A 27,642-nucleotide genomic window follows, 5' to 3' on the forward strand; every position below is an offset into this window, starting at 1 on the left:
GAGCTACACTCTCCTCCGCCCTTCTCTTCGCCCCACCCATTGTGATTCAGAGCCCCAACCCCGCCCAGGCGCTCATTTAACTCGCCTGGGGCCATAGCCAGGCGCGGCTGCTGCTTACAGCTCCTTGCAGGAGCCCGCTTCCACTTACTCCGGATCCCGGGCCCTGGGCGCCATGTACCTTCTCCGCGGGCCGCTGCCCCTGCTGCTGCTATTGCTGGGTCCACCTGCGGCTCAGGGTGAGCGGGGGCTGGGGGTCCGGCCCCGCCAGGGGAACCCTTAGGCTGGTGGGAGGGGCTGGGTCCGTCTCCGCGACGACCGGGAAGTCTGGGGACCGGGGAGGTGAAGAATGTGGGCATGGGTAGATCGTTCCCGTAATCCTCTACCCTTAAGGCTCGGAGCTCCTACTGGCACGATCCCTTGGGGACAGGGAGAGGATCTCCGGGCTGTCCTGCAGTGTGGGGTCTTGCTGTGCTGGACCCCAGCTAGCACGGCTTCAGGAGTGAGGAGGGGACCATTGAGGAAGCGCGGGCTGAGTTTGCGGAGCAGCCAAACCTGGGGAAGCCGAAGGGCAGGGCTCAAAGAGTGAATTCTGAATCCCCCAACATCTTTTGAAGGGTGGGAGGCCAGAGTTGACCACTGTCACCTCTTAAACGTGCTGCACGGGGCGCTACCCGTTAGCATATCTTGTCTTCCAGGTGGAACGTTCCACGGGGGCGTCTGTCTTTATTGTGTGCTTAGTAACAGTATCCATGTGGAGACCAATTCTAAACCACTCTTTTTTTTTTTTTTTAATAATGAAAGGGAGAGGTTGGTTCTGTCCTTATTTTGAGACTGAATTAATTGACAAGACAGGCAGCCTAGCAAATTCTTGGTATGTCGGTTCAGCACTGTATGGAAACCTTACCTGTGCATCAAAAGCCTTGGCTGCTTCCCTTACTCCTCTTGCAAAAGGAATGTTGCTATGAAGTGAAAAGTGTTATTTCCTTCAGTTCTGTTTTTTCTTTTCTTTTTTTCTTTTTTCCTCCCTAGGTGCCTGCAACATTCCCCCAGAGGTACCTAATGCCCAACCAACTTTGGGAGATCTCTTGAGTTTTCAAGAAGGAACCACAGTAACATACAAATGTAATGAAGGCTTTGTAAAGGTTCCTGGCAGGGCCGATTCAGTGGTCTGTCTCAACAATACATGGTCAGAGATGGCAGAATTTTGTGGCCGTAAGTTCTTCATTTTTGTATATATAAGTTACGGGAATGGAATGTATCTTGTTAGCTTAATTTTATCCCTCTTCAGCGTGAGTGGTAATTGATAGTTTTCAAGCATTAGGAAACCCCAGGGTATATATACCTGGCACTTCACACTGCAGCTAACTGACCACATTACTTCCCAGAATAGGTCCTGCTTCTTCATTAACAGGTTTGGACTTTCTGTTGTTGTTCTCTGCCCCACCCCCTGCCCCCACCTAATGCTGTACCTCCTGAACTAATAGACAGAATAAACAATAGGTACAATTTAGGATGTAAATTATATATGAAGATGTTTGGCAATCACCTCGCGACACATAACATAGGTCTTCTGTGTTCTTAAATTTCATTTTGTAAAGTAGGACTCACCAAATACAACTCTGTGGTAGCATTTTAAAAAGTTCTCTGTATTTCCCTCAAAATCTATCACTAGATGCATAGTCCTATATTAACTTTGACAGAGACAAGTAAAGATAAAGATGACACTTGGTTCCTAGCTTTGGACAACCTGGAGTAATAGAAGGTACAGGAAATATAGAAACTGCCACGAGTATTTTGTGAAACCAGTGTGAAATCAACTTGAACCTTTGGGTTCTGTGTGTGCAGGATAGAAGGCAGTGGTTGAAGTACTTAAGCCTTTGCACGTGTATCATGTTTTAGAGTTTATAATGCTTCTACATAGCTGACTCCATTGACTCCTTCATAAGTGGACAACCCCATGAGTGGAGTAGGGACTCTTACCCCCATTTTTCAGTAAGGAGGTAGTCTGGGGAAATAGTCCCCCAGAAGTCAAGTAACTTCTTGAAATCAGCCGTTCTTATGCAGGAGAGCCAGGGTCCAAACTTGAGTCTTTGGACTATAAAGTCCATGTCCCTTCCACTGTACCATGCCTCTCCACAATCACATTGGCCCAGGTGTTTACCGTTTATAAATACTTTTATGTACACCCCTGGTTCACCTGATCTGTGGCCTTCTGGGTTGTTGTGAGGATGAAATGAGTTTATACATATAAAACATTTAGAAATATTCAATAAATATTAGCTATTGTTGTTACTGTTATTGTTGTTCAGGACATTAGCCCCAGGGGTCTGAGGAAATACCGGTTCTCCTCTCACCCCTGTCCTCCTTTGGGCAGGTAAGGGTCAGTGGCAGAATTGTGCCAGGCAACTAAAATGTGTTATATTTCCTGAGTTGTAGGCATAGTGATATCTAGGTACCAAATTTACTAATTAGGAAATAGAAGTATATACGTGAATGTGCTTGACATACTGTGAATGTTGTAGTGATATTATTATATAGTTAAATATCAAATATGTACAAAGAAGTGTAGAAAAAGGGGTGATGTAAGGACCAAATAATTCTGGATAATTAAACACAGATTATCAAATAAGGTGATATTAGTTATGTTGTTGCTTTTCCTAATACTTTTAGGTAGCTGTGACGTTCCAACCAGGCTACTTTTTGCATCTCTCAAAAAGTCTTTTACCAAACAGAATTATTTCCCAGCGGGTTCCACTGTGGAATATGAATGCCGACCTGGCTTCCGAAGGGACCGTTTTCTCTCAGGAAAACTAACTTGCCTTCAGAATTTTACGTGGTCCAAACCAGATGAATTTTGTAAAAGTGAGTATAATTTTACAGAGTATTCGTAATCATATGGTGTTTGGGGAAATAGTATTTCTTCCTTCATTCATGCTGGAAGTCCATGTGTACATATTATTACTTTGAATGATTCTGAAAAGAACCATTAGAGTAATTTTATAATTTTGTTCTAAATTAGGCCAACTAAATACTTGTGAGATGGGAGTATTAATTTATTCACATTTAATTTGTTTAAGGTTACCTAAGATGTAATAAGCATATATTCTAAATATAGTGTTTTATTTGAAACTTACAAAATGAAGGAAGGATTTTAAAAAGTCTAAGAATAAGAAATGTCAATAGTTCAGATGATGAATTTGCATAGAAGTGCCTGATAATTTAATGAAAAAAAAATCAATTTGTGTTCTCTTCTAGAAAAATCATGTCCTAATCCTGGAGATTTAAGACATGGCCATGTCAGCATACCCACTGACCTATTATATGGTTCATCTATCTCCTTCTCATGTAACGAGGGGTAAGTTTTGGCATACTATGTATTTATACTCTATATTTAACAAATGTAAAAACAAATTAGGACTTAAGATGGAAGTTTTTAGACTTGTGGTCAGTGTTTACAAGCTAGTCTCTATAAAACAACTCCTTTGCTCAAAGATCTTTCATCATGAGCTCATCATGGTTAAATTTAATAAAATGAGGGCAAGAAAGGACAATTTTTTATAACACCAAATTCTCTCACTTGTTAGATTTCAGTAGGTATATGATTCATTATAAAATTTTAAATGTGACTAGTAAAGGGAAAAACCTGTAATATGTTGGCACTTGCAGAAATTATATCCTTCAAGTGTTCAAGTGAAACCAATCCTTACTTTACCTAAATAATGAATTTGCATTTTTTTCTGTATGCAAACTGCCTGTTGCAAAATATTATGTGTTAAAAACATTTACTCCTAGTATAAAAATATCATGCTGACCTGAGGTCTTTTCTAAGTTCTCTATATAGGGAAAAGGAACTCACTCTTTGGGTATCATCAGTGTCTCAGAGACTGCTGGAAACTTTATGTTCATTTTCTCATTAAATATCTGCATATTGAATTATGATATTTTACTCTGTGTGTGTGTGTGTGTGTGTGTACCTGCTCTTTATAAAATAAAAATATCAACATCATGTGTCTCCTGTACGCAACAGAGATGCTTGGATCGTTAATATGATTAATATCAAATCTGGGGAGTACTTTGAGCCTTAAAATATAAATATGTTCTATTATTCTATGAAGCCTCTGTTGATCTTTTAGAATTCAGAAATATAAAATATTCAAGCATCTATATCACTTTAAAATGTTTCAAAATACTTTCCTGTTTTCCCATGTGGACCCCACCCAAATAAAAAACGTTTTGTATGTCTTATACTTTTGTATCCTTTGTATATCACCTTTTTTAATTTAATTTTTTCTTTTCCTTTAAACTGCCATGTGAACTTTGATCAACTTGTTTTGTCTCCATCTACTGGTGTAGTAAATATTTTAAGATGATATTTTGGAGAACTTAAGGGAAGCCAAACGTGTGGATGAAACCTAACTTTTTTTTCTCCCCTCATTGCTTTAGGTACAGGCTAGTTGGTGAAACTTCTAGTTACTGTTCCCTTGTAGACGAGGGTGTTGGGTGGAGTGATCCATTTCCCGAATGCCAAGGTAAGACTGAAAAAAAACCTAAGCACTCTAGTGTGAGGCTGAATAGTGAATGGTAAATTACTTTCTCTCATGAAGAATTATCCACATTGTGTATTTGTAGTACCCCCCACTTCCAGTGTAGGAGTGTCTTAGCTAATTTAAAGATCTTTATTAGTGGGGCACTTGGGTGGCTCAGTCGTTAAGCGTCTGCCTTCAGCTCAGGTCATGATCCCAGACTCCTGGGATCGAGCCCCCCATCAGGCTCCAGCCGCATCGGGATCCCTGCTTGGCGGGAAGCCTGCTTCTCCCTCTCCCACTCCCCCTGCTTGTGTTCCCTCTCTTGCTGTGTCTCTCTCTGTCAAATAAATAAATAAAATCTTTAAAAAAATAAAAATAAAGATCTTTATTAGTAATGTTTCTTAATTTATTAGCTGCAGAGATAAAGGATTAGAAAAACCCAACAAACTCCAAAACAAACAAATAAACAAACAAACAAAACAAATAAACAAAACCCCAGCAAACAGGTGTATATTGTGGTTGGTCATTTATTATCCTACCTTTCCTTCTAACAATCAAGCAAAATAGATACAGGGTTTTTCTTCCCCATAATTTTTAATTTTATGAATTAAAATACTCTTGATCAGAGAGTCTATATGACCTGAACCTACATCCCAAAATAAATGGCAAGAGAAGGCATTTAACCCAGATCTCTGGACATCAAACCCATCATTTTTCTAGGACTCAGTGTTGCCTCTTTTAGGGTTATGAAGTGAGCTAATTATCTATAAATGTTTTGAAATGGGATTGATTTTTCATGATTAGAGAAATAAGGTTATACAATAAAGAAGAAATATGATTTCTGCACTTGAAAATCTTATCTTCTTAGAGGGAGATTAGGACATAGAAATAGTATCATAAATGCATGTATCCAGTCAAATTTATATCCACTAGAGGCATATGTCTCCTGAAAATTGAGAGGAGTAAAATATGTGCAGCATATTTCTTTTTCTTCTTAAGAAAAAAAATGCAACGTTTAAAAATGTAGGCTTTATTGTTTCTCCCATCTTTGCTAAAATTATCGCTAAGGTCAAGTTTTGGGTGTTATTAGGAGCAGAAAACGAGACTAGACTTAGTGGATTTGACAAGAGTGTCTTGATTGACACACTGCGGTAGGAAATGTATGGGGTCAGTTGATATGAAGACAAATAAAATGAAGTCTTGCCAACCAAGAGCTTGCAGGTGTAAGCTGGTCACACCCAGATACCCTCCTACACCACACACCACCTTGAGCTCTACCCTCCTATGTCTGCTACTTCCCCTTTTTCTCATTATTAGTACTTCGAAATTTTCAGCATTACTACCCACCACCCACCTTTCCCATTTCCGTCATCTAGCAAGGGATGTTGTAAATGATACTAAAGTGAGTTTGGACAGCAAACTTACTCAAATAGGCATCCCCTTCTGGCACTGTGAGAAGCCTCTGATGCATGTAAATGCACAACATGGCCCACACGCCCAAGTCATGTCCTGGGGGACCTCCCCCCACCCCCATGGCACTGAACTTTGGACTACAGGTGTACATAACAATCAGGACCATGTGATACATACACTAAAATTGGAACCATACAGAGAAGATTAGCATGGCCCTTGCTCAAGGATGTCACGCAAATTTGTAGTGTTCCATATTAAAAAAAAAAAAAAAAAAGAATATTGACTGGGAGAAGGGACACTTTCAGGCCCTGCAGGGGGGAATTCCGAGGGCCAGTTCCTAGAGCAGAATTTACAGTGGGGTGGGGGAAGAGCTCTCAGGGAGCATACCCACAGCCCTGCAGATACCCCACTGGTAGGGAGAAGCACAGTCAGAAGAGGGCCGTAGCCTCTTAAAGCGTAGGAGCTGGGGCAGGAGTCCCACTTGCCTGAGTTCAAAGGTGATGCTGATTGCATTGGCCTCCATTCTTGGGACTGTTAATGTTTCATCCACATTCTACCCAGAGTGATCCATCTGAAACACAGATGTGACTTATCTCTTCCGTCTTAAACTTACACGTCTCCTCATCACGTACAAAGTCCAAACTCCTTAGTAAAGCATACGAGGGTTGGCATGGTCTCCCCACTTCACACTCATGTCTTGCCCTCATACTCTATGCTCTATCCATGCAAACCTCCCTACATCTTTCCTTCTGCTACTGCCCCTGCCTAGAATGTCCTTCAGCCCCTTCTTTGCTTAGCTTTTCTTTTTCTTTTGTTTCTTTTCTTTTCTTTGCTTATTAAGAGTTTGCTCTGATAGACCTTCTAAAAGCTTTTCCTGACCTCCTCGCTGGCTAACTGTTCTCTCTTTCCACGCCATGGTGCACGCTTCTGTGAAAGCCTCGCTCTTTTGTATTAAAATGAAAATCTTTGAATCTTTTTTGTCACTGTATTTTATTTTATTTTAAGATTTTATTTATTTATTTGACAGAGAGAGAGAGCACAAGCAGGGGGAGCAGGAGAGGGCAGGGCTCGATCCCAGAACCCCGTGACCTGAGCCGAAGGCAGCCGATTAACCAACTGAGCCACCCACGCGCCACTCTCACTATATTTTAACACCTACGACTTAGTATTTTATTTAGTTTTGCAATTCCATTTGTGGAACAGCGCCTGGTATGTGTTGGGTGCTCAGAAAATCTCTGAACGGCACTGATGGTGATGTGCAGGCGGCCTGCACCTTAGCCTCATGTAAAGCCAATTAGCCTCTTGTTCCTTGCTTTGGTCAGCGGCTTAAAAGTAACGTATCAGTTTGCTAATAGTCTCTGGTTACTTAAGGCCACTCGATGTAACATAATTGATGTACACGCATGATCACATTGCTTTCCTGGCTCTAGACAATGTGGATCCATTGCATTTTTTATCAGGGCTACTGCCAAGGAGGGGCCTCTAGCACGGTTTTCCGAGTGCCGCTGTTCAATATGTTTACTTTAAGTAAAAGGCTGTGCGTCAATGTATGCTTAACAAAATTTGATCCTGAAAGTCAAAATGTAATCCTGACACTTCAGATATTTCACTCTGTCAGAATCATCTGTTCCTATTTCCCAAGTATGCCACTTGACTTCTAGGCTCCTTCCATTTGGCATCATTTCCTCCTGGAACGCAGAGCAATGCCCTCTGCTCTGCTCTCTTAGCAGAAGGATATGTCTCAGTATTACACTCAAGTTCTATTTCCTCCTTAACATCTCTGCCCTGCTTTCACCTCTGAACTCCGGCAGTATGGGCTTTTTCTAGCACAATTTGATATGTAATGTGTGAGGACTTTATTGTAATTTTTGCTTCACATATATGTTCTAGATCTTATTTCTATACATTGGTCTCAAAGTTAGCATTCATGTTTTACACCATTTGTATCCAGAGCTCCAAATACACTACTCATTACTTAATAGGTATTTCTAAGCTCCCTGGTTGATAATGCTGAATTTAGAAAAATGGTAGGTTTTTACTTTTTTTAAATAAGTTATTTAACATGTTTTAATCTTACTTATTAAAGTAAGTAATTGGCAGTTTTATTAATGTAAAATATGTTGGACTTTTTTTTAAAGAAATTTTCTGTCCAGAACCACCAGAAATTAGCAATGGATTCATTCTGGATCCACGGGACACTTATGTGTATCAACAGGCTATAAAATATAGATGTAATGAAAGCTTCACCCTGATCGGAGAGAACTCTATTTATTGTACTGTTAGAGGTGACCAAGGAGAATGGAGTGGCCTGCCACCTGAATGCAAAGGTAATGAGTTTGCATTGTTGTATTTTTGTTTTATTTATACCTTTAGGTCTATATATGGGCTACAGAGATTCTATGAACTCCCTGAGAAATGAATGGAAAATGTGGTACATATATGTATTTTTATTTTTCTGGGGGGGTGCAATTTTTCATCAGATTCTTAGAGGGGTCTATGACTTCCAAGGAAGGAGAAACACTGATATGGAGAATATGTGGTAATGTATGAATAAATAAATAAATGCATACACACACACAGTGTATGTATGGACCCCCAGCCCAGGTGCACCTCAGGGTGGCTTGCCTTCACTCTCGACCCCCAGGAATTCTAGTTCATTCAGTCCTGGTCGTTTCCACCCTTGTATCTCATGCCTTTCAAAATATGACTTAAAAAAAAATCTATCCAGATTTTGTAGTTATTATAAAGGAAATACTGGCCTACCATGGCCTACTTGGGCACTACCCTAGACTTGTAAGCTCCTAAATAACTGATAATTTAATAAAACAGGGGGAAATAAATATGAAATGTATCACATAGCCAGATTAAGAAGTAACATGTCTCATGTTTTTAGTGAGTTAGCTTGCATTTGCTATTTCTTACCATATCCCCTTCAATAAGTTAATATTAATATAAAAGTAAATAAAATGGTTTATTTTCTTCAGTTGGGAGGGAACCTTAGACTAAACTGAGGGATCTAGATAGTGATCCCAGTAGGCGGTATTTAAGCAATGTGATATGTGATGCCAGGGTGACTTGAGCTCCCTTTATAATTATACTTGGAATTATGTTAGCATGAATTTTTAAATATCAGTGCTTGTTGAAAACAGTTGTTTGTTATAAATGGCTTACATCAACAGGGAAGTAATATTAAAACCATGCAGACGGGTATAAAATGTAAAGTAAAAATCTCTCTGTCCCTAGTCCTTCTCTCAGAAGTAACCATCGTTCACAAATGTTTGCATTTGATTCTAGAAAATAAACATACATACACATATTTATGTTTTTAATCATAGCAGTTGTATGAATATATCATTTATTTAACCTATTGAGGGAAATTTAGTTTTTGATTCTAGCTAGTTTGTTTGTTTGTTTTTTGATTATTATTACAAAAGATGCTGCAACAAATATTGGGCATCTGGAATTGCACAAGTGTGCCAAGTGCATTTTGTACAGTAAATTCTTTGCAGGGTACTTACTGGAACAAAGGGACATGCATTAAACTTTTGACAGACGTTACCAACATTGTTTCCAAAGAAACTGTAGCAGTTCACTCTCCCAGGAATAGTGCTTCACTGCGCTGGCTCTCCGCACCCCTAACGGTAATGGTTATTATGAAGTGGAGATGTGACAACTGTATGGTGAGAATTTCATTATATTGTCTGAATTAATTTAATTATGGGAGAAATTTGATATGTGTTTGCTTCTTAATCTGGCTATGTGATGCACTCCATATTTATTTTCCCCTGTTTTATTAAATTATCAGTTATTTAGAGCTTACAAGTCTAGGGTAGTGCCCGAGTAGGCCATGGTAGGCCAGTATTTCCTTTATAATAACTACAAAATCTGGATAGATTTTTTTTTTTTAAGTCATATTTTGAAAGGCATGAGATACAAGGGTGGGAACGACCAGGACTGAATGAACTAGAATTCCTGGGGGTCGAGAGTGAAGGCAAGCCACCCTGAGGTACACCTGGGCTGGGGGTCCATCGTGACCCACTTAAAAGACCACTGCCAGGAAAGAGAGAAACTGGCCAAGCTTTTAGTGGTTGTGGTGGGCTAGAAAAATATACTGAAAATTGAGGTCCTCAGTGCAGAGCCAGTTTTTCCCAAGGGCCATTTGCTGATTTCTTGGGCTGCGGGGGAGACTGGGGGTTAGACCCAAAGCTTCCAAAGTACAAAATGCAGTCTCTCAGATCCTTCTGGTATTTGGGCAACAAATATCAGAGGAAGAAGCTTGAATCAAGCATACACTCCTGTCCCCCTTAACACATTTGTGCCCATTTTGAAGCTATGTGGGGAAGGAGGCAAGATTGCTGGGCTGGGGACTCCTGAAGGACAGACCTGCATCTCCCACAGTTTCTCAGAGCTGAGGAAACAAAGATTCCCAGGCTGTCGAGGAAAAGCCCAGAGGGACAACTCCCAAGGAACAGAGGCAAGAGTAGAAGTAGACTGAGTTTCACTAAGGCTGAGACCCAGCTCAGTCCCTCCAGGGCTGAGGATGTGATCACCTCCAACCAGTCTGCCTGTCAGAAAAGGGGACTCTCTTGGAAGATCATACCATCTGAATGTTTTATATACAATGTCAGTAATACAATAAAAGAGTTATTAGACATGGAGAGAAGTAAGAAATTATAACCAAATCAGGGGAAAATAAATCCAGATAAAGGAGATCCAGATAATTGAGTTAGCAGATGAGGACTTTAAAATCAGTGGTTAATATGTTTAAGGTATTAAAGGAAAAGAGAAATAGAGAATTTCAACAAAGAACTGGAATCTATAAAAATAAAGTAGACATTCTACAACTTTTGAAAAATATACAATCTGAAATGAAGAGCACAATAGGTTTAACAGTGATTTGGGCACAGTATTAGGAACAAGAAAGAAGATTCATTAATAATGCCCAGAAGCACAAAGCGGGGGGGTTGGGGGAGGAGGGGATGTAAAACATAGATAAAACTTTAGGAGATATTTGAGACATGTTAAACTGTTCTAGCATAGGTTAGCTAAGAGGAGAGACAGAGAAAGAAAGAAAGAGGAGCAGAAGTATTCAAGGAGATGACAGAATGCTCCCAAACTGATGAAATACATCAGCACATTCCAAAGGTTCTCGGGACTCTTAGCAGAATAAAAATAAAACCACTTCCCAACATGTCATGGCAAAAATTTTGGCAACTCAAAACAATAATAAAAGCATCAAGAGACAAAAAGACAACATTATCTTCAGAGGAGCAACACCAAACCTGACCACAGGCTTCTCAACAAAAATTATGGAAGCCAAAGACAATGAGAAGAAATCCTCCAAGTTAAGGATAAGAAAATGACTGCTCACCTAGGAGTCTTTACCCAATGAATATATGCTTTAAAACTGAATGCAAAATGAAGATGTTCTCATGCGAAAACTATGGGAACTTGTCACCAGAAGACCAGACCTGCACAGAACAACAAAGTAAAAGCATTCCTTCAAGTAGAATGAAAATAATCCCAAGTAAAACATGAAAATGCAAGAGGAAATGAAGAACACTAGCAAAGGTACATGAATAGGTACTGTACGAAATGATAAATGCATTGTCTTCTAGGGTTTGATGTGTATGTCGAATACAAGTGTATAATAGCAACAGAGCAAAAGGCAATAAGAGGTAAATTGCATTTAAAAGTTATGAGGTTCTGGCAATACTAAAAAGCTGTAAAAATGTTAATTTGCATAATTGACTTATAGTCTAATACATACTGTAATCTCTAGGGCCGCCATGAAAATAATAGTGAAAGAAAGTATAAATCATAAGCTAACAAAGGAATGATAATGAACACTTCATCCAAAAGGAAACAAGAGAAGAAGGGGAACATAAAATAAATGGGTGGAAAAGCAAACTGATAGTAAGGTGTTTGCTATAAACCCAACTCTATCAATAATTACACAGTGTGATTTAAGTAAGATTGTCAGACTGATTTTAAAAAATCCTATTTGCTGTTTACAAGAGACAAAATTTAATGATAAGAACACTGAATGGTCAAAAGTAAAGGATGGAAAAATATATTTTGCAAATAGTTACCAAAAAAAAAAAAAAAAGCTGGTGAAGTTCTATTAATATCAAAGAATGCTTTAAGATACAACAGTTCATAATGATAAATAGGGTCTGTTCAACAGGAATCTATCACAATCTGCGATCTATGGGCACTGGAGAAAAAAAGCGTCAATCCACATGTAGCAAAAAATGGACAGAAAGAAAAAGAGAGAAATCCATGATTAGAGTTTGAGTATTCTACACCCCTATTTCAATAGCTGTTAGAATAAGCAACCCAAAATCAGTAAGAATATAGAAGCAACGGTTAAACTTCTTTTAAAAAATGGACATATTAAGAGCATTGAACCCTATAAGGACAGATGGAAGAAGTTTTTCCAAGTGTGCATGGAACATCGCCCATAGGCTGGGCTCTAAATCACAATGTAGTTCAGAAGATTGAAATAATCTGGAGCGCGCTGATGGCGATGGAATTAAACTAGACATCAAATAACAAGAAGGCAACGAGAAAAGCAATTTCCAGGACACTTACACTCTACTAGCATGTACGTCTTCTGGCTCAAAAATGAGAACTAACGTGGTGGGACAAAGAATAAGATGTATGATATGAGCACCTTAGAGGAAAAGTCCATATACAATCTTACCCTAACAATACCATGTACCATTTTTTGAGGGTGTCAGTCCTACTCTCCTGGCTAGGTCTTCTCCGTGAGCTGTCCCATCCCCACCGTCCTCTGAGGAAGAAAAGCAGGAAGCAGACGTAAATGATGCTGGGTGTCTGAGTGAGTGGAGCAGGGTGTGATGCTGGTGGTGTGGGCATCTGCTCACTGGAATGGTAAAATGCGCTCCTTCAGAGACAGGCATTGTGTGAAATAACTTCCCTAAATTACTTCTCTCAGTCGTTACAATAATGTTCTCAAATCTGCTTTGTTTTTATCCTCACTGTACCGATGAGAAAATCGCAGCTTAGCAGGATTAGAGAAGTTGCCCACAGTCTCCAGTGTGTGGTGAAGCAGGCCGCCCTTCTCAGTGCTGCCTGAGGAGGGAGTTTGTAAGTGGCCCAAAGGCCGACAGGCCCTGAAGACCTAAAACTGTACAAAATGGTTAGAGTTGCAATTCTCAGAATAGGATCTTAATCAAGGTTGCGCTTCAGGGGCGCCTGGGTGGCTCAGATGGTTAAGCGTCTGCCTTCGGCTCAGGTCATGATCTCAGGGTCCTGGGATCGAGTCCCGCATCGGGCTTCCTGCTCCTTGGGAGCCTGCTTCTCCCTCTGCCTCTCTCTCTCTCTCTCTCTCTCTGTCTCTCATGAATAAATAAATAAAATATTAAAAAAAAAAAAAAAGGTTGCGCTTCAGGTATTTGTTACCTGATCTGCAATCCAAAGAAGAACTAAACTAATACGTGCCACGTTGGTAACCAGCACAAGAGGAAAAAAAGAGTTGTTGTTTTTTTTTTTTTCAGATTGACTGTATTACTTTTAAAAAGGAGTAAAACAGAACAAGTTCCCAAGGTGACTAACATGTCCTGAAAGCATCGAGAAAAGGAACTATGTTGTGATTATCTCTGTCTGCCCAGTGGTTCTATTTGGTTCTTTGGTCTTGGCATGAGCAAAGGAAAACATTTTGTGAGAGAAAATACCTTAATTTGGGATGTGTCACAGAATGAGATCACTACCAACTCTGACTTTGGTTTCTTTTCTTTACATAGAAAACAGTTTAAGAACCTCAGTACTACTTTGGTATAAACCCACTTTAGTTGGCTACAGGCATAATTTATATCAAAGCAAAAACCTGCAGCATTTCAATTCCTTGGGAAAATCATAATTAGACTTGGTCTCCTGAAAGTCATATTCATATTTAGGTGTTTGTGGGAGAGAGAAAGAGAATTCATAGAGCAAGCAATTTGTTCCTCAGTCTTAACTTGACAGCATTATTTAGCTAATATTTTTTAACATTTTTCTTCTATATAAGGTTCTCAGACTTCTAAGGTCACACCACCAGTTCAGAAATCCACCACAGTAATTGTATCAGCTACAAAGCCCACATCAACTCCTCAGAAACCTACCACAGCGAATGTTCCAGGTTCTGAAGCTACATCAACTCAGAAACCCAGTACAGCAAATGTCTCAGGTACCAAAGTCCCATCAACTCTTCAGAAACCCACCACCATAAATGCTCCAGCTACAAAGGTCCCATCAACTCTTCAGAAATCCAACACAGTAAATGTTCCAGCTACAGAAGTCCCATCAACTCCTCAGAAACCCGACACAATAAGTTCTTCAGCTACAGAAGCCCTACCAACTCCTCAGAGACCCAACACAGTACATGTTCCAGCTACAAAGGCCCCATCAACTCCTCAGAAACCAGACACAATAAGTTCTTCAGCTACAAAAGCCCTACCAACTCCTCAGAAACCCAACACAGTAAATGTTTCAGCTACAAAGGCCCCATCAGCTCCTCAGAAACCCAACACAGTACATGTTTCAGCTACAAAGGCCCCATCAACTCCTCAGAAACCCACCACAGCAAAAGATTCAGCCACAGCCAAAAAATCCCCCATATCAAATGCTCTATCTACAGAGACCCCAGCAGCAGCCCAGAATCCCATCATGGCAAATGCTTCTGCTACACAGGCCATGCCAGCAACCCATAGATCCACCACAGCGAAAACTTCATTTACACGGAGTCTTCCAGCAACACGAAAGTCCACTGTTATCCATGCCCCAGTGACTAAGGGTCTCCATACAACAAAAAGATTGACCTCTGCTCATATTACAGCAAAACAGAGTTCAGCTACTCCCAGGACAACCAGCACACCTAATGGAAAAGGGACCCTCTCTTCAGGTGAGTTGACACTGCTCAGGTTTTCCTGAGTAGGGATCTAAGGTGCTATGGTGGGAAGAGTTTTTCATACTAACGCTCTTGACTTTCTTCAGAGGCAGATTGGGAGTATGCTAGGGTGCAACATTTTGCAATAATGTAGAAAAAGATTGGGGCTCCATGAAAACAGTGCTAAGTTAAGCTTGGCAAAGAAATTCTGTTTTTTATATGAGATTTAGGTAGTCCTTGAATTCTTCAAGACCCTTTAGGGAACCAAATATATGTACCATCCTTACAGCCATTTTTTGGGTCTGGTTTGTTGATAGAGACCCATCCCTTAAGCATGCTGAAGGATCTCTCCAGATTCCATAGAGTTGCTAATTTGGTAAAGCATCTCAACAATGTCTTCTAAGTAACTGAAAAGACAGAATTCTTTGAGATGGTCTATATTTACACAGGGGTCTTTAAATGACAATTTTTGTAGAAGTGGAGTAAAATACGTTGTAGACTTCAAAAATACGTGTAGAGTGAATGAATGAAACCCTTCTTACTAGTTTCTGCTGCTTCAGGCTACCAGGATCCCTTGTCTATTAACTTACCTAATGGATAGCCAAAATTTTTATGGATACTCTTATTCTCTATTAGAGATACCTATTTTTTTTTTCTGTTCCTTGGAAAATCTCAACAGGACTGTGAGCCAAGAGATAATTTTTTTTAAATTGTTTTAACCTTTTAATTGAAGTCAACACACACCCACACACACCCACACTCACACTGCATAAAACACCCATGTATGGCGCAATAACTTTTCTAAAGCAAATATTTGTGTAACCACTACCAATGTCAAGAAATGAAATATTAGCAGCCCCTCAAATTTGCCCCCTCAAGTTCCAGATGCTCTGTCAATGATCCTGAACTTCATACTTTGACTTGTCCTCTTACTTAGTCGGTACAACCTTGGCATTTTCTCCCTATGCCGCATGGCCCAGGGTCTTCCCTCACTGCAAATATGCAAACCTCATTCCATACCGTTCTCCCTTCTCTGGCCTTGACCCATTTCTGCCTGTCTTAGTTTGCCAGCCAGTGCCTTCAAATCATTGTTATGGTTGCTTTTCCATATTTTGTCAAGATTTCATAATTGCTGTGATGAAGTCCGTTTTGCCATCATCACCCAGATAATTTTTAAGAGCTTGAAACATTACAGGTATCCTTGTTGAAATTTCCTTTGCATATTCCATGATTCCTTTCTGTAAAAAGCCAAATACATGCACATGCACAAAATCTTAACCCATTCCTGCCCGCTTTTGGTCATTCTTTGATGGCATCAAATAATCATGGGTTGTTTTTTTTTTTAAATAGTTTGACACATTGTGACCATATTTTCATAATGATTTCATATATTTCACAGTTGTTATCTTGAAGCCTTTTTTGCCCTTACCTGGCTATTTTTAAGAATTTGAACATTATAGATATTTTGTGTTGTGCCATTTCCATTTCTCTCCCTCTGAAGCACTGACTGCCCTGAGCTTGGTGTTTAAGCATCCTATCTATGTTTTAATTCTTACACTTGCACACGTGTATCCATTAGTAGTACATGATATTGTTTTGTTTGGGTTTTTTTTTTTTTTTTTTGTAATTTACATAAGCAGTATCTTGTATATTTTATTATCTACCTTGGCTTTTGGCCCTCCACATCAGTTTTATAGCTTGTGTTCACACCTTTAGGTCTAGTTCATTACTTTTAACACTTGTGGGAGTTTACTGACTTCTTCAATTTTCATGACCTCTCTGGGCCTAAAAGTTTTAGGTTGAATACATCTGATTTTTCATAGAGCAAGGCAACGAGAAAGAAGTCTCACTTTCACCAATATAAATTTGTTAGAGCTCTAACTTTGTTGAAATAGTTCTTTCTGTACAAAAAAAAAAAAAAAATACAAGGTAATTTAACAAATTTAAACGAAACCTGAAAAAAAAACATGAACTAAACCTGAGTCAATAATTATGATGAAAGTCCAACCAGTATTTGGGGTCAGATTTCTCTCTTTTATGCAATTAATGTATTCCTCAAATATCATTTACCATTTTTTGCTCATATTGAAAAAGAAAGGAGTCGCTGCCACTTGCTGGGTATACACTATAGTTGTATGCACCATGCACTTCACCTCTTTGGACACGAATCCTTGTCACAACCTTGCGACATAAGCCTTTTCAGCTTCATTTTGTAGGTGATGAACTAGAGGCTTAGAGATTAATTTGTATGAATCATATAGTACCCAGTTGATAGGGAGAAAGTTGGGAGTTAAACACCTACTTGCTGACTCTAAATCCTGTGCTTTCTTCGCTTATTCTTAGTGGTATTTTGAATAAATCCATTCACTACTTAGGAGAGCAGCATATTATTATAAATATATTTATTTGAAAGTAATTTTTGCAGTGCCACATTCGTAGTCTTTGAAAGGTAAAAAATGAAGTAATTTGAGCTTTTGATAGAGTCTGCTGAGAGAGACTTCAGTTTGTGATAGTTTCTTGATCATAGGATTGGATCACAGTTATTTACTATATAAGCTTTCAAATTTGTTTCTTGCCATCAAGTCATATAATTGAATTATATGGTGTTTGTTTCAATATTCACTCACTCTTTATCAGGTTTCATGTTTATAGTGTTGACTCTGTTGAATAGATATAGGCACTGGTGTATATGTTTCTTGACTAAGTTAATATACAACTGTTTTCATTAATTTATTTATAATTATTTCTTTTAGTTATGAAAATCTGAGTTACTTTTGAACTTTCAAGTACATTCTGTGGATATATATGTTAAATTGCTGGCAGATCAATGGCTTTACATTTTTTTTTTATTTTTGTAATTATTTTTTTCTTTTTTTTTCTTCAGATGCTGCCATCATTGCAATTGGTAAGTTTGGTTCTTCAGCAGTTAAAAAAAATTGTCATCACTGTGGGATGTACAATCCATATTCCTGGAAGAGAATATTGTCTTTTTACTGTCTTAGGAATACTATTAAAATGAAATGTTTAAGAGTGTCAAAGAGAAGACAGGTAAATGCAGTTTATCGACGTGTTTGGTGGACACCAATAGGTACTCGGTATGTTCCTAAGTATTCCCGACCATGTTCTTGTTCCAGGGTAATTTTAGGGCAACTTCAAATCATTTGGCCAGTCAATCAAGTATCCTTGAATGCCTATTGTCTCAATGCATCATCATTTTAGGGGCCAAAAACAACAAGAAGGAGGCTGTTGTCAATACAGTTTTTAAGCCTCAAGTATTGCCTAAGTACTCACAAACTACTCCTTGACTGTTTCTAGACTTCTATTCCAAATAAACCGGAATGCTACCTTTGATTACGTTCTCTTCCTTTCCCCTTCCCTGTCAGTGATTTAAAGCAAAGAAAACTTTAAAATTATTCTGTTGCTATAGAAATAAGGACATATCTGTGTTGCAATGTCTTCTGGCCTTTATTCCAGTATTTTTTTTTGTTGTTCATAAATATATTATTTGATGTTATACATTTTAACAAGAAGATTAATAACTCCTAAAGAAGATGATAAAAGAAATGTTTGAGAAGCAATACAGCTATGTAATGTATGGTGATTAACATAATAAAATAAAATTTTAAAAAAAGAAGCAATACAGCTAAGTTGGCATATTAATAAGGAATGCCCAACGGAAAATACACGCTTAAAAAAAAAGTGAATATTTTAAAATTATGTCCTTGTAAGCTAAGGTCTCCTATCTATGCATGCATGAATGAGACAAGGGACTGAAGCTGAAAGTAGGTATTTTTTTATTATTATTATTATTTATAGTTCTTTTATATTTTGAATGAACCTCTCCTTAGCTAAAATACTTATCTTGAAAGATTTGAACAGTTGGAATTCGCTTTGTTTGATATTTTAAATAGAAATAAATGTATTCTAAAGGAAAACTTCATGATTTCATCATTTAATGTTAACAATGATGAGTTTAGTGGATGGGCTTTTTCTCACCTGCTCAGTGGCATCCAATGAAGGTTTGAGGGGTTTATTTTCTCTGAAATTCTTGAAGTATGTACTATGTGATCTCCCAGAAACTTTCCCTTAGGGTTAGATGTAATTCTAACTTGTGCTCAAAAATAAAGAGCTCTTTCCCTCTTAAATCAGACATATGGCAATATTTTTCTTTGGGATCTTATACTTGTAAAATATAAACCTAAAAATTATCTTTATTTCTTCAATTTATTCTGTGCATCGGGTCACTTTTCTCATTTTTGTTTTATCAGTTTTTTAAAAATTTGACTGTAGTTGATACACAATGTTGTATTAGTTTCAGGTATACGACATAGTGATTGGACAAGTCTGTACATTATGCTGTGCTCACCCCAAGTGCAGCTGCTGTCTGTCACTATACAAAGCTATTATAATGTCATCGACTAAATTCCCTATGCTGTGCCTTTTATTCCTGCCACTTTTCTTATTTTAAAGATAAGCAAACTCTACTTACAAGGAAATTGCTTTTCTTGACTACACTGCAATGTTAGTGAGTGATATAGAGGATACTAGAACTTTGGAAGTATTTGAATTTTTTCCTGTTTAATTCTGCTAAGAAAGAGAGACTGACTAATCTCAGAACTCCCTTATTTGCCATGTAAGTGAAGACTTTATTGTGAGGTCTAAAGCTATTCTACTGGCTCTGTATCACTGTTTCTCAAAAACCTTTTTTTCATTATTGCCCTCTGCCCCTCAAGGAACTTTTTAGACATTTTATTTTCCAATCACCCTCCCCCCGTGAAATTTCACTACCACAGACATACTGTAAATCTATTTATATTCTGTATGTATATCTGTACTTTATATACAGAAAAGTAAGATTTTTCTTTTCACCCTTTTGGGATAATACCCCCCATTGAGAATACATGCTCTATATAGTTGTTTCGTTTTGTTTTTGTTTTTTTATATGTAGTTTTGTATTTGCTTTTGTTTCTGTTTTTTTATGCCAACATTGTAAAGAAGACAGGCTTGTGTTTTGGAGTCAGCCAGACCTTGGTTTGAATCCTGTTGGTTTGTTTTTTTTTTAATTTAGTAATTATTCAACCCAAGTGATTGAACTTAATCTTTCTGAGTCCCAGTTTTCTCATTTATGATCCCTGTTTAAAGTCTTTGAAGCTTAATGAGATAATAGATATGAAAACTCCAGCACAGTGCTAACCATTGAATAAATATTAACTTAAAGCAGTCATGTAGTGCAGTCGCTATTATTTTCCTAAAATGGGTTTCTTTCTTTTTTTTCTTTTTAAGATTATTTATTTATTTATTTATTTATTTGACAGAGAGAGACACAGCGAGAGAGGGAACACAAGCAGGGGGAGTGGGAGAGGGAGAAGCAGGCTTCCCGCCAAGCAGGGAGCCCGATGCGGGGCTCGATCCCAGGACCCTGGGATCCTGACCTGAGCCGAGGGCAGACACTTAACGACTGAGCCACCCAGAAGCCCCCTAAAATGGGTTTCTGACAGTTTTATCATTCCCTCTGGCCACACCAAAGAGTAAGAACAGTCCTTTATTAAGGTAATATTTGCATTTTTGCTGCGTGGCAAGTACTCTACTGAAATTTTTATATTTTTATTTTACTTCCCAAAACATAATGTATCTATGTCCCATTTTTAATTTTTTAATTTTTCTTTTAAGATTTTATTTATTTGACAGAGAGAGAACGCACAAGCAGGGGGAGCCCCAGAGGGAGAAGCAGGCTCCCTGCTGGGCTCCATACTAGGCCCCTGGGATCGTGACCTGAGCAGAAGGCAGCTCCTTAACTGACTGAGCCACCTAGGAGCCCCTCTATGTCCCATTTTTTAATCTGAAAGAATGATTTCTGCAAGATTTGTAACTTGCCCAAGGTCACACATCTATTAGGCGCTTCAGCAGAGGCAGATGACTCGTTTCTCCAGCACTTGAAAGGATAGATTCTTGTCCTATGTGAAAATCTGCACAACTCAAATTTGACAATTAATGTAGTCCTGATTCTTTACTTCCCCCCCCCCCCCACCATTGCTGAAATCCTATATCGTGATGTTCATAAATCTCTTATGGGGATTAATAGGTCAGTTGAAGGAATATTTAAGAAAAAAATTAAAGACTACTCAGTGACATATCTAAAATGCTTTTTCTGTATCCTTCAAATATCACATGCTGATTAACTTTGGCTTTGTACATCCACCTGCATATGGCATATGGTATAGACTAGCCCAAATGGAGGCATACTTTCAAGAGTCTTGAATCATCAGTAGTACTTTGAAATGCATCAGATGCTATATCAGGTCTTCACTGTGTCTTATGACCTTCTCTCTGAAGGATGAACTTAAATCCCATTATAAGTAACTTCAGTTACCTACAAGTTATTTGAAGTTAAGAAATCAGACAACATAATCATCTAATTTTTCATTGATCTGCTTAGGCTGGCAAGAGAAGCATTTGAATTTCCCTCACCTAAAAAATACAGAGGCAAAGAAAATCCAATGATAATAACAAAACCCTTCAAGGGTCCTATGGATGTTGCCGAGGAAGTGGGGTTGAATTCTGATTTGTAAATCTGAAAATTTAAGGTTTACTGAAGCACATTCTTTTTCCTCCTATAAAAGCCTCTTTCCAGTGTGACTTCACCTGTCCACAGACCTCAGTTCCTTTATTCTGTTATGTTAAATAGGATTATAAGGAAGAACAACCTATTTAAAACTTTCTCAGTTTTTATTTAGTTTTCAGTCTCTGCACACATTCTTCTAGAATTACATATATGTGCTGATCAGTGTTCTAAGAATAAGATTTTGGTTCAGCCATCTAGATACTCTGGATCACTTGAAAATTTTCTGTCTTCATTTATCATTCAAATTGAAAATGGGATGGTTTTACAACCATTGAAAATGGTGGAACAAATGGGAGTGGTGAAGGGAAAAGAACCCCAAATTTTTGAGGAGCCATGATTGATTTTATGAATACAGTCTTTCCAAGCTAATGATATGGTGCTAGGGAATCAGTTAAAGAAACTGATTGGGTAAAATACTGTAAAAACCTACCTGTGGTAGAAATAGCTGTTTCAATCATGTATCCATACGACAGTGCAATTGTGTGACATGAGCGTTTGCTGATTTGGAACCAATTTGTGACTTGGTCACATTACTTTCAGTTGCTCTCCTAGTGTCATCTGTAATTTCCTTTGCAATACAGATCAAAAGAATAGAGTTCAAGGACATTGCAGGATGGAGTAGGCAGGAAAAGGGAGACTGAGAATGTTACAGAGAAAGGGCACATGGGTGGTTTGGAAGAAGAAAGACTGTGTGTGAAAATAAACTATAAAAATTACTGTTGACTGGGCGCCTGGGTGGCTCAGTCGTTGGGCGTCTGCCTTCGGCTCAGGTCATGATCCCAGGGTCCTGGGATCGAGCCCCACATCGGGCTCCCTGCTCTGCGGGAAGCCTGCTTCTCCCTCTCCCACTCCCCCTGCTTGTGTTCCTGCTCTCGCTATGTCTCTGTCAAAAAAATAAATAAAAATCTTTAAAAATTACTGTTGACCAACTTATTTGACCAATTACTTTTCTGTCATACAACTCAAAATAGTGCATTTAATCTCAAAATAATGCTTTCCTAAATGAAATTGTATCGACAACAGACTAAACACTGAACAGCATATTCTGTAAGCAACATAAATATGTTTCAGCCTCCATGCACAGGTGATATTACCTTTCCTGTGATGGAGAAATGCCTATAGCTCTTATCTTTACTAGGAACAAAGTAAATGGCCTTCCTATTAACCACATATGTAGCCCTCATCTCTCTGAGACTCAGTTTACTCATCTACACAATGTGAACTCTAAGATACCTTCTAGTGCTAACATTACATAATGCAGTCATCATGGTTTTTTTTAAAGATTTTATTTATTTATTTGACATAGAGATAGTACAAGTAGGCAGAGAGGCAGGCAGAGGGAGAGGGAGAAGCAGACTCCCCGCTGAGCAGGGAGCCCGACGTGGGGCTCGATCCCAGGACTCTGGGATCATGACCGGAGCCAAAGGCAGCCGCTTAACCGACTGAGCCACCCAGGCACCCCCGCAGTCGTCATGTTTGAATGACCAATGAGCAAAGCATTTAAAATTGAGCCTGGTGGGGTTGAAACCCTTCGGAAGCCTCTCCAATGGGTTAAACACATCTTATTTGAGTATGTGATACTTTAAATATTTTGTTTTATTTTTCTTTGACCGAAAGGATAAATAGCATGCAATTTTTACTGTCAAACTTGTGACATAAGAAAGCCATACACAAAATAGAATTCACGTCTCCTGTTTTTCTTTAACTTGGCTCGTAACTGGTGTGCTTGTCATTGTGAAACTGCATTGTATATGTACTTGCTCATGTTTCTATTAACTTTGTTACCAAATTTTTTCCCCCTCAAGGACTTGTTGCTGGTACTATAATTGGTACCCTAATTCTAGTCAAAATTTTCTGGCACTATGGAAAATCAGGGTGAGCAGAAATTCTGATGATTTAAAAAAATTTGTTCTTAGCTTCTCTCCAGTAAAACTTGACACTATATCAGAAGGTAACTTTCTTAGCTTAATTGCCTTTTTGGACATGCTCTCCCTTTACTCCTTTTCTCTGTCATTACTGCCCTGGGTAAACAGACTTTGTGTCTTTTTTCTTCTCTCGTTAATTTTTCAGTAGATTCAAGGACATTAACATTTCATAGGAAAGTGATTTGAAAGCACATTCTCGCTTTGCAATCTATTAACCAACTCACCTTGTTTCCCTACTCAGTACAATTTCTGGTAAGATCTGTGTGTTACACAGAAGCAAAAACCTAGGGAAAAATCAACCTCTCATAGATTTGGCAGGTTGCCTGTGATCAGGCCTTTTTCTGAGTTGGATATATGAAAACATGCCGAAACAGCTAAAAACAGCCCCGTGGTTCAGAGGATGGGCCCAGGAGCCTGACCGCTTGATTTGAATCATCCCTGGGCTGAAGTACGGGCCATGGGACAACGGGCAACTTCACTTCTCTGATGCTTCTTATTTGTAAAGTGGGGGGCGTATATCACCTGCCTCAGGGGATTGTAGTAAGGATCAAATGAATTGCCCCCTGTAAAGAAGGTAGAACATTGCTTGGCACATTGGTAAGCCCTGGGATGGTAGAACAGCTGCACATAGGAAAAAAAATCAGTATTATTTGAAACATCTGATCTGCCTTGAATGTGCATGTGTTAAGTATAAGGTCATAGCTGGCTCTGAACCTATTCTGTAGACAGAGGATTATTTAAATTGACCCTCCTCTGTTTTATAGATTTGACTGTTTCTTACCGTAGAGTTTATATAAACTTGAATTATTTCTAAACTGCCCTACTGCCTATTTTTTTTCCCCTTAATTAAAAACAACTCTGCTTTAATGCTGTCACTAAATGGCCTGTTTTAATTTGAGGGGTGATGTGAGCTATCTACTTTTTACCCTCTGAACTCTTCTTACCTTTCTCCTTAAATTAACAATATTATTGAAGCCTATTGTAAGCTAAAGTATGTAAATGTTCTTTAAGTCACCAAATGGTTCAGTCTTTTAGTAAAACTATCTGACCACTGGGTCTTGTGAGCTTTTAAATAGATATTTGTTTACTGCCAATAAAGTATTCTAGATGCTTAATACCAAATGTAGTAAAATAGAAGTTCAGGTGTTTCAGAAACTTTTTAAGAATGTGGTTTAGAGTCCAACAAAAATGTACAGAATTCGAAGTCATATAAAGTGAGTTAAGTTGGTACTGATGCTTGAGCAAAACTACTGTGGGAAAAAAAGTAAACCACCCACCCTATGTACTTCCTTGCCCTTGTTCTGGCTCTCCTTTTGAATTAGAGCATTGTGGGTTTACCTTGCAAAGCCAATGCTCTGGGGCCTGGCAGGTAAGAGGGGTGGGGAAGGAATGTGGAGTTCACTGGGCACTCTCTGGGCAGCTTCAGTTTCTTTACATACTTTTCAGGAAAATAATTGGCCATGTTGGTTTCAGTGGGATGCAAAGTGCTGAAACGTAGAAGGAGGGAATATTTGTTTTGAATTTTATTGGGGTTTTGCAGTAAACCAAATTCCTCTATTTCTGAATCAGAGGAAACTTGTGCAAACCCCTAAGAAAGAATTTGCCTTTTTCATGTGCACTTAAAAAACACTCCACTTGCCTTGTTTTGGAAGTAAAAGCTGTTGAAGGTAAGAGCTAACTTTGTACATTCCTGGTTATGCTCCTGATTTCATACCGATTTAATTAAAAATTGGATCTTAATAGGGACAGGGAAAAGAGTTAATGAGTGTGAAGGTGATCGTGTCCCTTCACCTGGTGATCCTTTGTGTTTGCCTATCAGAGGATTTACTTAACCTCTTTTAGAAATGTAGGGTTCCCGTAAGTTTTTAGTTCAAAGGGATGTGATTGTAAGGAAATGCTGATACTGCTTTTCGGTTGAAATTAAAATTATATGATTCAATTTATGTTTTCCTTCTCTACTATTCAGCTCTTATTACACTCATGAAAACAGCAAAGCACTCAATGTTATGTTTCATAATTTAACTGTGACTGGTGATGCCTCAGAAGTAAGACCTTCTGGTAAATCATAAAAGGTATATGGTTTTATGAAGTCACATTTCTGTGTCTTGTAAAATGTCCATCCGTACCACTCGGGCAGGATTTATCCATGACCGTTCAAGGATAATAGGGGCTCAGACCTCTATTATCTTGTCAGACTGGCTTTTCTTTCTTGAGTGACTAACACATTGGATCTCTCATTAGCATGACATGTCACCCATTCTCCACTCATCATCTCATCTTGTGTTTTGCAATCAGTTTATTGAAATGACTGGATGCTAGCAATGCCACAAATATTTGGAGGGAAAAGCCAAAAGGTGGAGACGTTAGGGCTTACAAATAGGAATGCCTTCAATGTGACTGTTCGCATCATGAGATGATTGGCTTGTATTGTATTTGTTTCTCCTTTTTGCTTGGTGGCTTTTAGAGTTTCCAGTGTTTGGAAATACCAAGATTTGTTTTATGGTATCTTTTTAAGTCATGCTTATAGATCTTACATCTCTTTTATGTTATACAAAATTATGACAAAAATAACTTAATATAAACATATCTGTGAAACGTTCTCTGTGTCTTCTTCGAGGTGTCTTTTGATGAAATTTTTCTCTAATGCACATGTCAGGGGTTTTCTTTGACTTTTAATCTGGAAGTATCTTAATTCTAACTTGGCTACTTAATTTCAAGAAACTAAAAAACTCAAGTGTCATATTTTAGTTGGTGTTGCTATAGCTATTAAACTCTAAAGTCCACATTGAGGTTAGATAACTTACTAATTTTGCATTTGTTTTGCATGCCACATTAACCGATTAATTTTCATTGTTTATCTCATAGTAACCAAAAGATTAATGTGTAGCATCAGTCAATAAAATTATTTTGATGTTAACTTTCTTTTTTAACTTTCAGGACACACATGTGTAACACTGACAGTCTTGTTTATGATGCTAGTAACCATTGGCTAGCCGATTTAGCCGAAGAAGAGTTAAGAAGAAAGTGCACACGAGTATGCAGAATATTTCTAGTTTCTTAGACTTTCTGGAGGAGTGGACAAAATAAACGTAATAGTGCTCTTCGTTTTGCATACTATCATTGTCTTTAAGCTGCACAGGAAAATCAACGAAGCAAGGAGAAGCGAGTCTGTCCTGGGACACTCCCAAACCTCTTGAAAATAGAACAACTTGCAAGATTTAGAGTGATCACTTTCCCCGAAGTGTAGGAAAGTGTAGAGGTTTGTTCATACTTAGAACGTGAGCATGAAGAAAAGGAAATGTGTGATTTTTTTTTCACTAGATGTGTAAAGTTACCTTTGTTTACAAAAAAAATTAAAAATTAATCACAGTCATTGGATACTGGAAAGAAACAAAAAACCTAAAATCAGTCTCTTCTGAGCAAACCTGCCAAAGAGAGATGGACCATATTATAAAATAACCCTTGACTGTAAGGCATTTTCTTCTTTTCTCATTCCATTAAAATGAGCCTGAATGGGTTAGCAAAATATTTTAAGATTTTTTTTTTTATTTACTTATTTGACAGAGAGAGAGAGGCAGTGAGAGAGGGAACACAAGCAGGGCGAGTGGGAGAGGGAGAAGCAGACTCCCCGCCGAGCAGGGAGCCCGATGCGGGGCTCGATCCCAGGACCCTGGGACCATGACCTGAGCTGAAGGCAGACGCTTAACTGACTGAGCCACCCAGGCACCCCAGCAAAATATTTTAAAGGAAAAACATGCTTGTGACTCAAGAGCGTTGATTTACTTGGGTTAGCTGGTGGCAAAGGAGAAATATAGAATAAAGGAATAACTCTTCCTTTTTGTCACACAAATACAGGTACCCAGTCAGGACTTAGCCTCTCACTTGTAAGGAAGATGGATCGGCCATAGTTTTGTTTAAGGACAATCTTTTTATTTTTGTCTCCTTCTTAGAATAGGACCCTTATGAAAGAGTGAAAAGTGTCTTCATTAATTTAATGTCTCTAAAACTATCCAGAGATACCTTGATATTAACATAAGAAAAGAGTCTATTTCTGAAGTGAGATGTTCATAGCCACATTGTAAATCTTATTCTTTTGTAATACTGAGATTAATTTATTTATATTTATTTATGTCAGTGAATGCATTGGTTTTACATGTATAGCAAGACAAGTTCAAGAAGATCTGTAAAGAAAAATTTATTTTCCCTAAGTAGAAATAAATAATTGATCACATTTTTTGTCTCATGTAGTATTTGAAATTTATTTTC

General features: G+C 38.4%; 1 protein-coding gene and 1 pseudogene across 7 annotated transcripts; both read left to right on the top strand.

Moving 5' to 3' along the window:
• The first annotated feature begins 74 nt into the window (after positions 1-74).
• CD55 (CD55 molecule (Cromer blood group)) lies at positions 75-27,607 on the top strand. 7 transcript variants are annotated; one of them, XM_054507960.2, is made up of 12 exons: positions 75-236; positions 1,030-1,212; positions 2,671-2,862; positions 3,256-3,355; positions 4,444-4,529; positions 8,078-8,266; positions 13,972-14,130; positions 14,779-14,844; positions 17,714-17,734; positions 23,257-23,326; positions 25,343-25,448; positions 26,314-27,607. In XM_054507960.2, the coding sequence occupies exons 1-11, from the start codon at positions 173-175 to the stop codon at positions 25,443-25,445; spliced, it is 1,233 nt and encodes a 410-aa protein (XP_054363935.1). In that variant the 5' UTR covers positions 75-172; the 3' UTR covers positions 25,446-25,448; positions 26,314-27,607. The 7 variants fall into 7 exon arrangements, 6 of the variants coding, with proteins under 6 accessions (XP_054363935.1, XP_064450138.1, XP_064450137.1 ...); XM_045877123.3 differs by having other exon boundaries at positions 76-236; positions 13,972-14,844; XM_064594068.1 differs by lacking the exons at positions 23,257-23,326; positions 25,343-25,448.
• LOC123847214 (U6 spliceosomal RNA) lies at positions 6,099-6,198 on the top strand (annotated as a pseudogene).
• Positions 27,608-27,642: the final 35 nt, after the last annotated feature.

Source organism: Mirounga angustirostris, unplaced genomic scaffold (assembly GCF_029215605.1).
Source record: "Mirounga angustirostris isolate CCGP_5_RB_7025 unplaced genomic scaffold, mMirAng1.0.hap1 SCAF_6, whole genome shotgun sequence".
NCBI lineage: Eukaryota > Metazoa > Chordata > Mammalia > Carnivora > Phocidae > Mirounga > Mirounga angustirostris.

Bases quoted from the DNA above. Each gene is read 5' to 3' on its own strand.
- CD55 (XM_064594066.1), top strand. From the start codon at position 173: ATGTACCTTCTCCGCGGGCCGCTGCCCCTGCTGCTGCTATTGCTGGGT. The intron at 2,863-3,255 runs GTGAGTATAATT...GTTCTCTTCTAG, and splicing joins ACCAGATGAATTTTGTAAAA to AAAAATCATGTCCTAATCCT. The intron at 4,530-8,077 runs GTAAGACTGAAA...TTTTTTTTAAAG, and splicing joins TCCATTTCCCGAATGCCAAG to AAATTTTCTGTCCAGAACCA.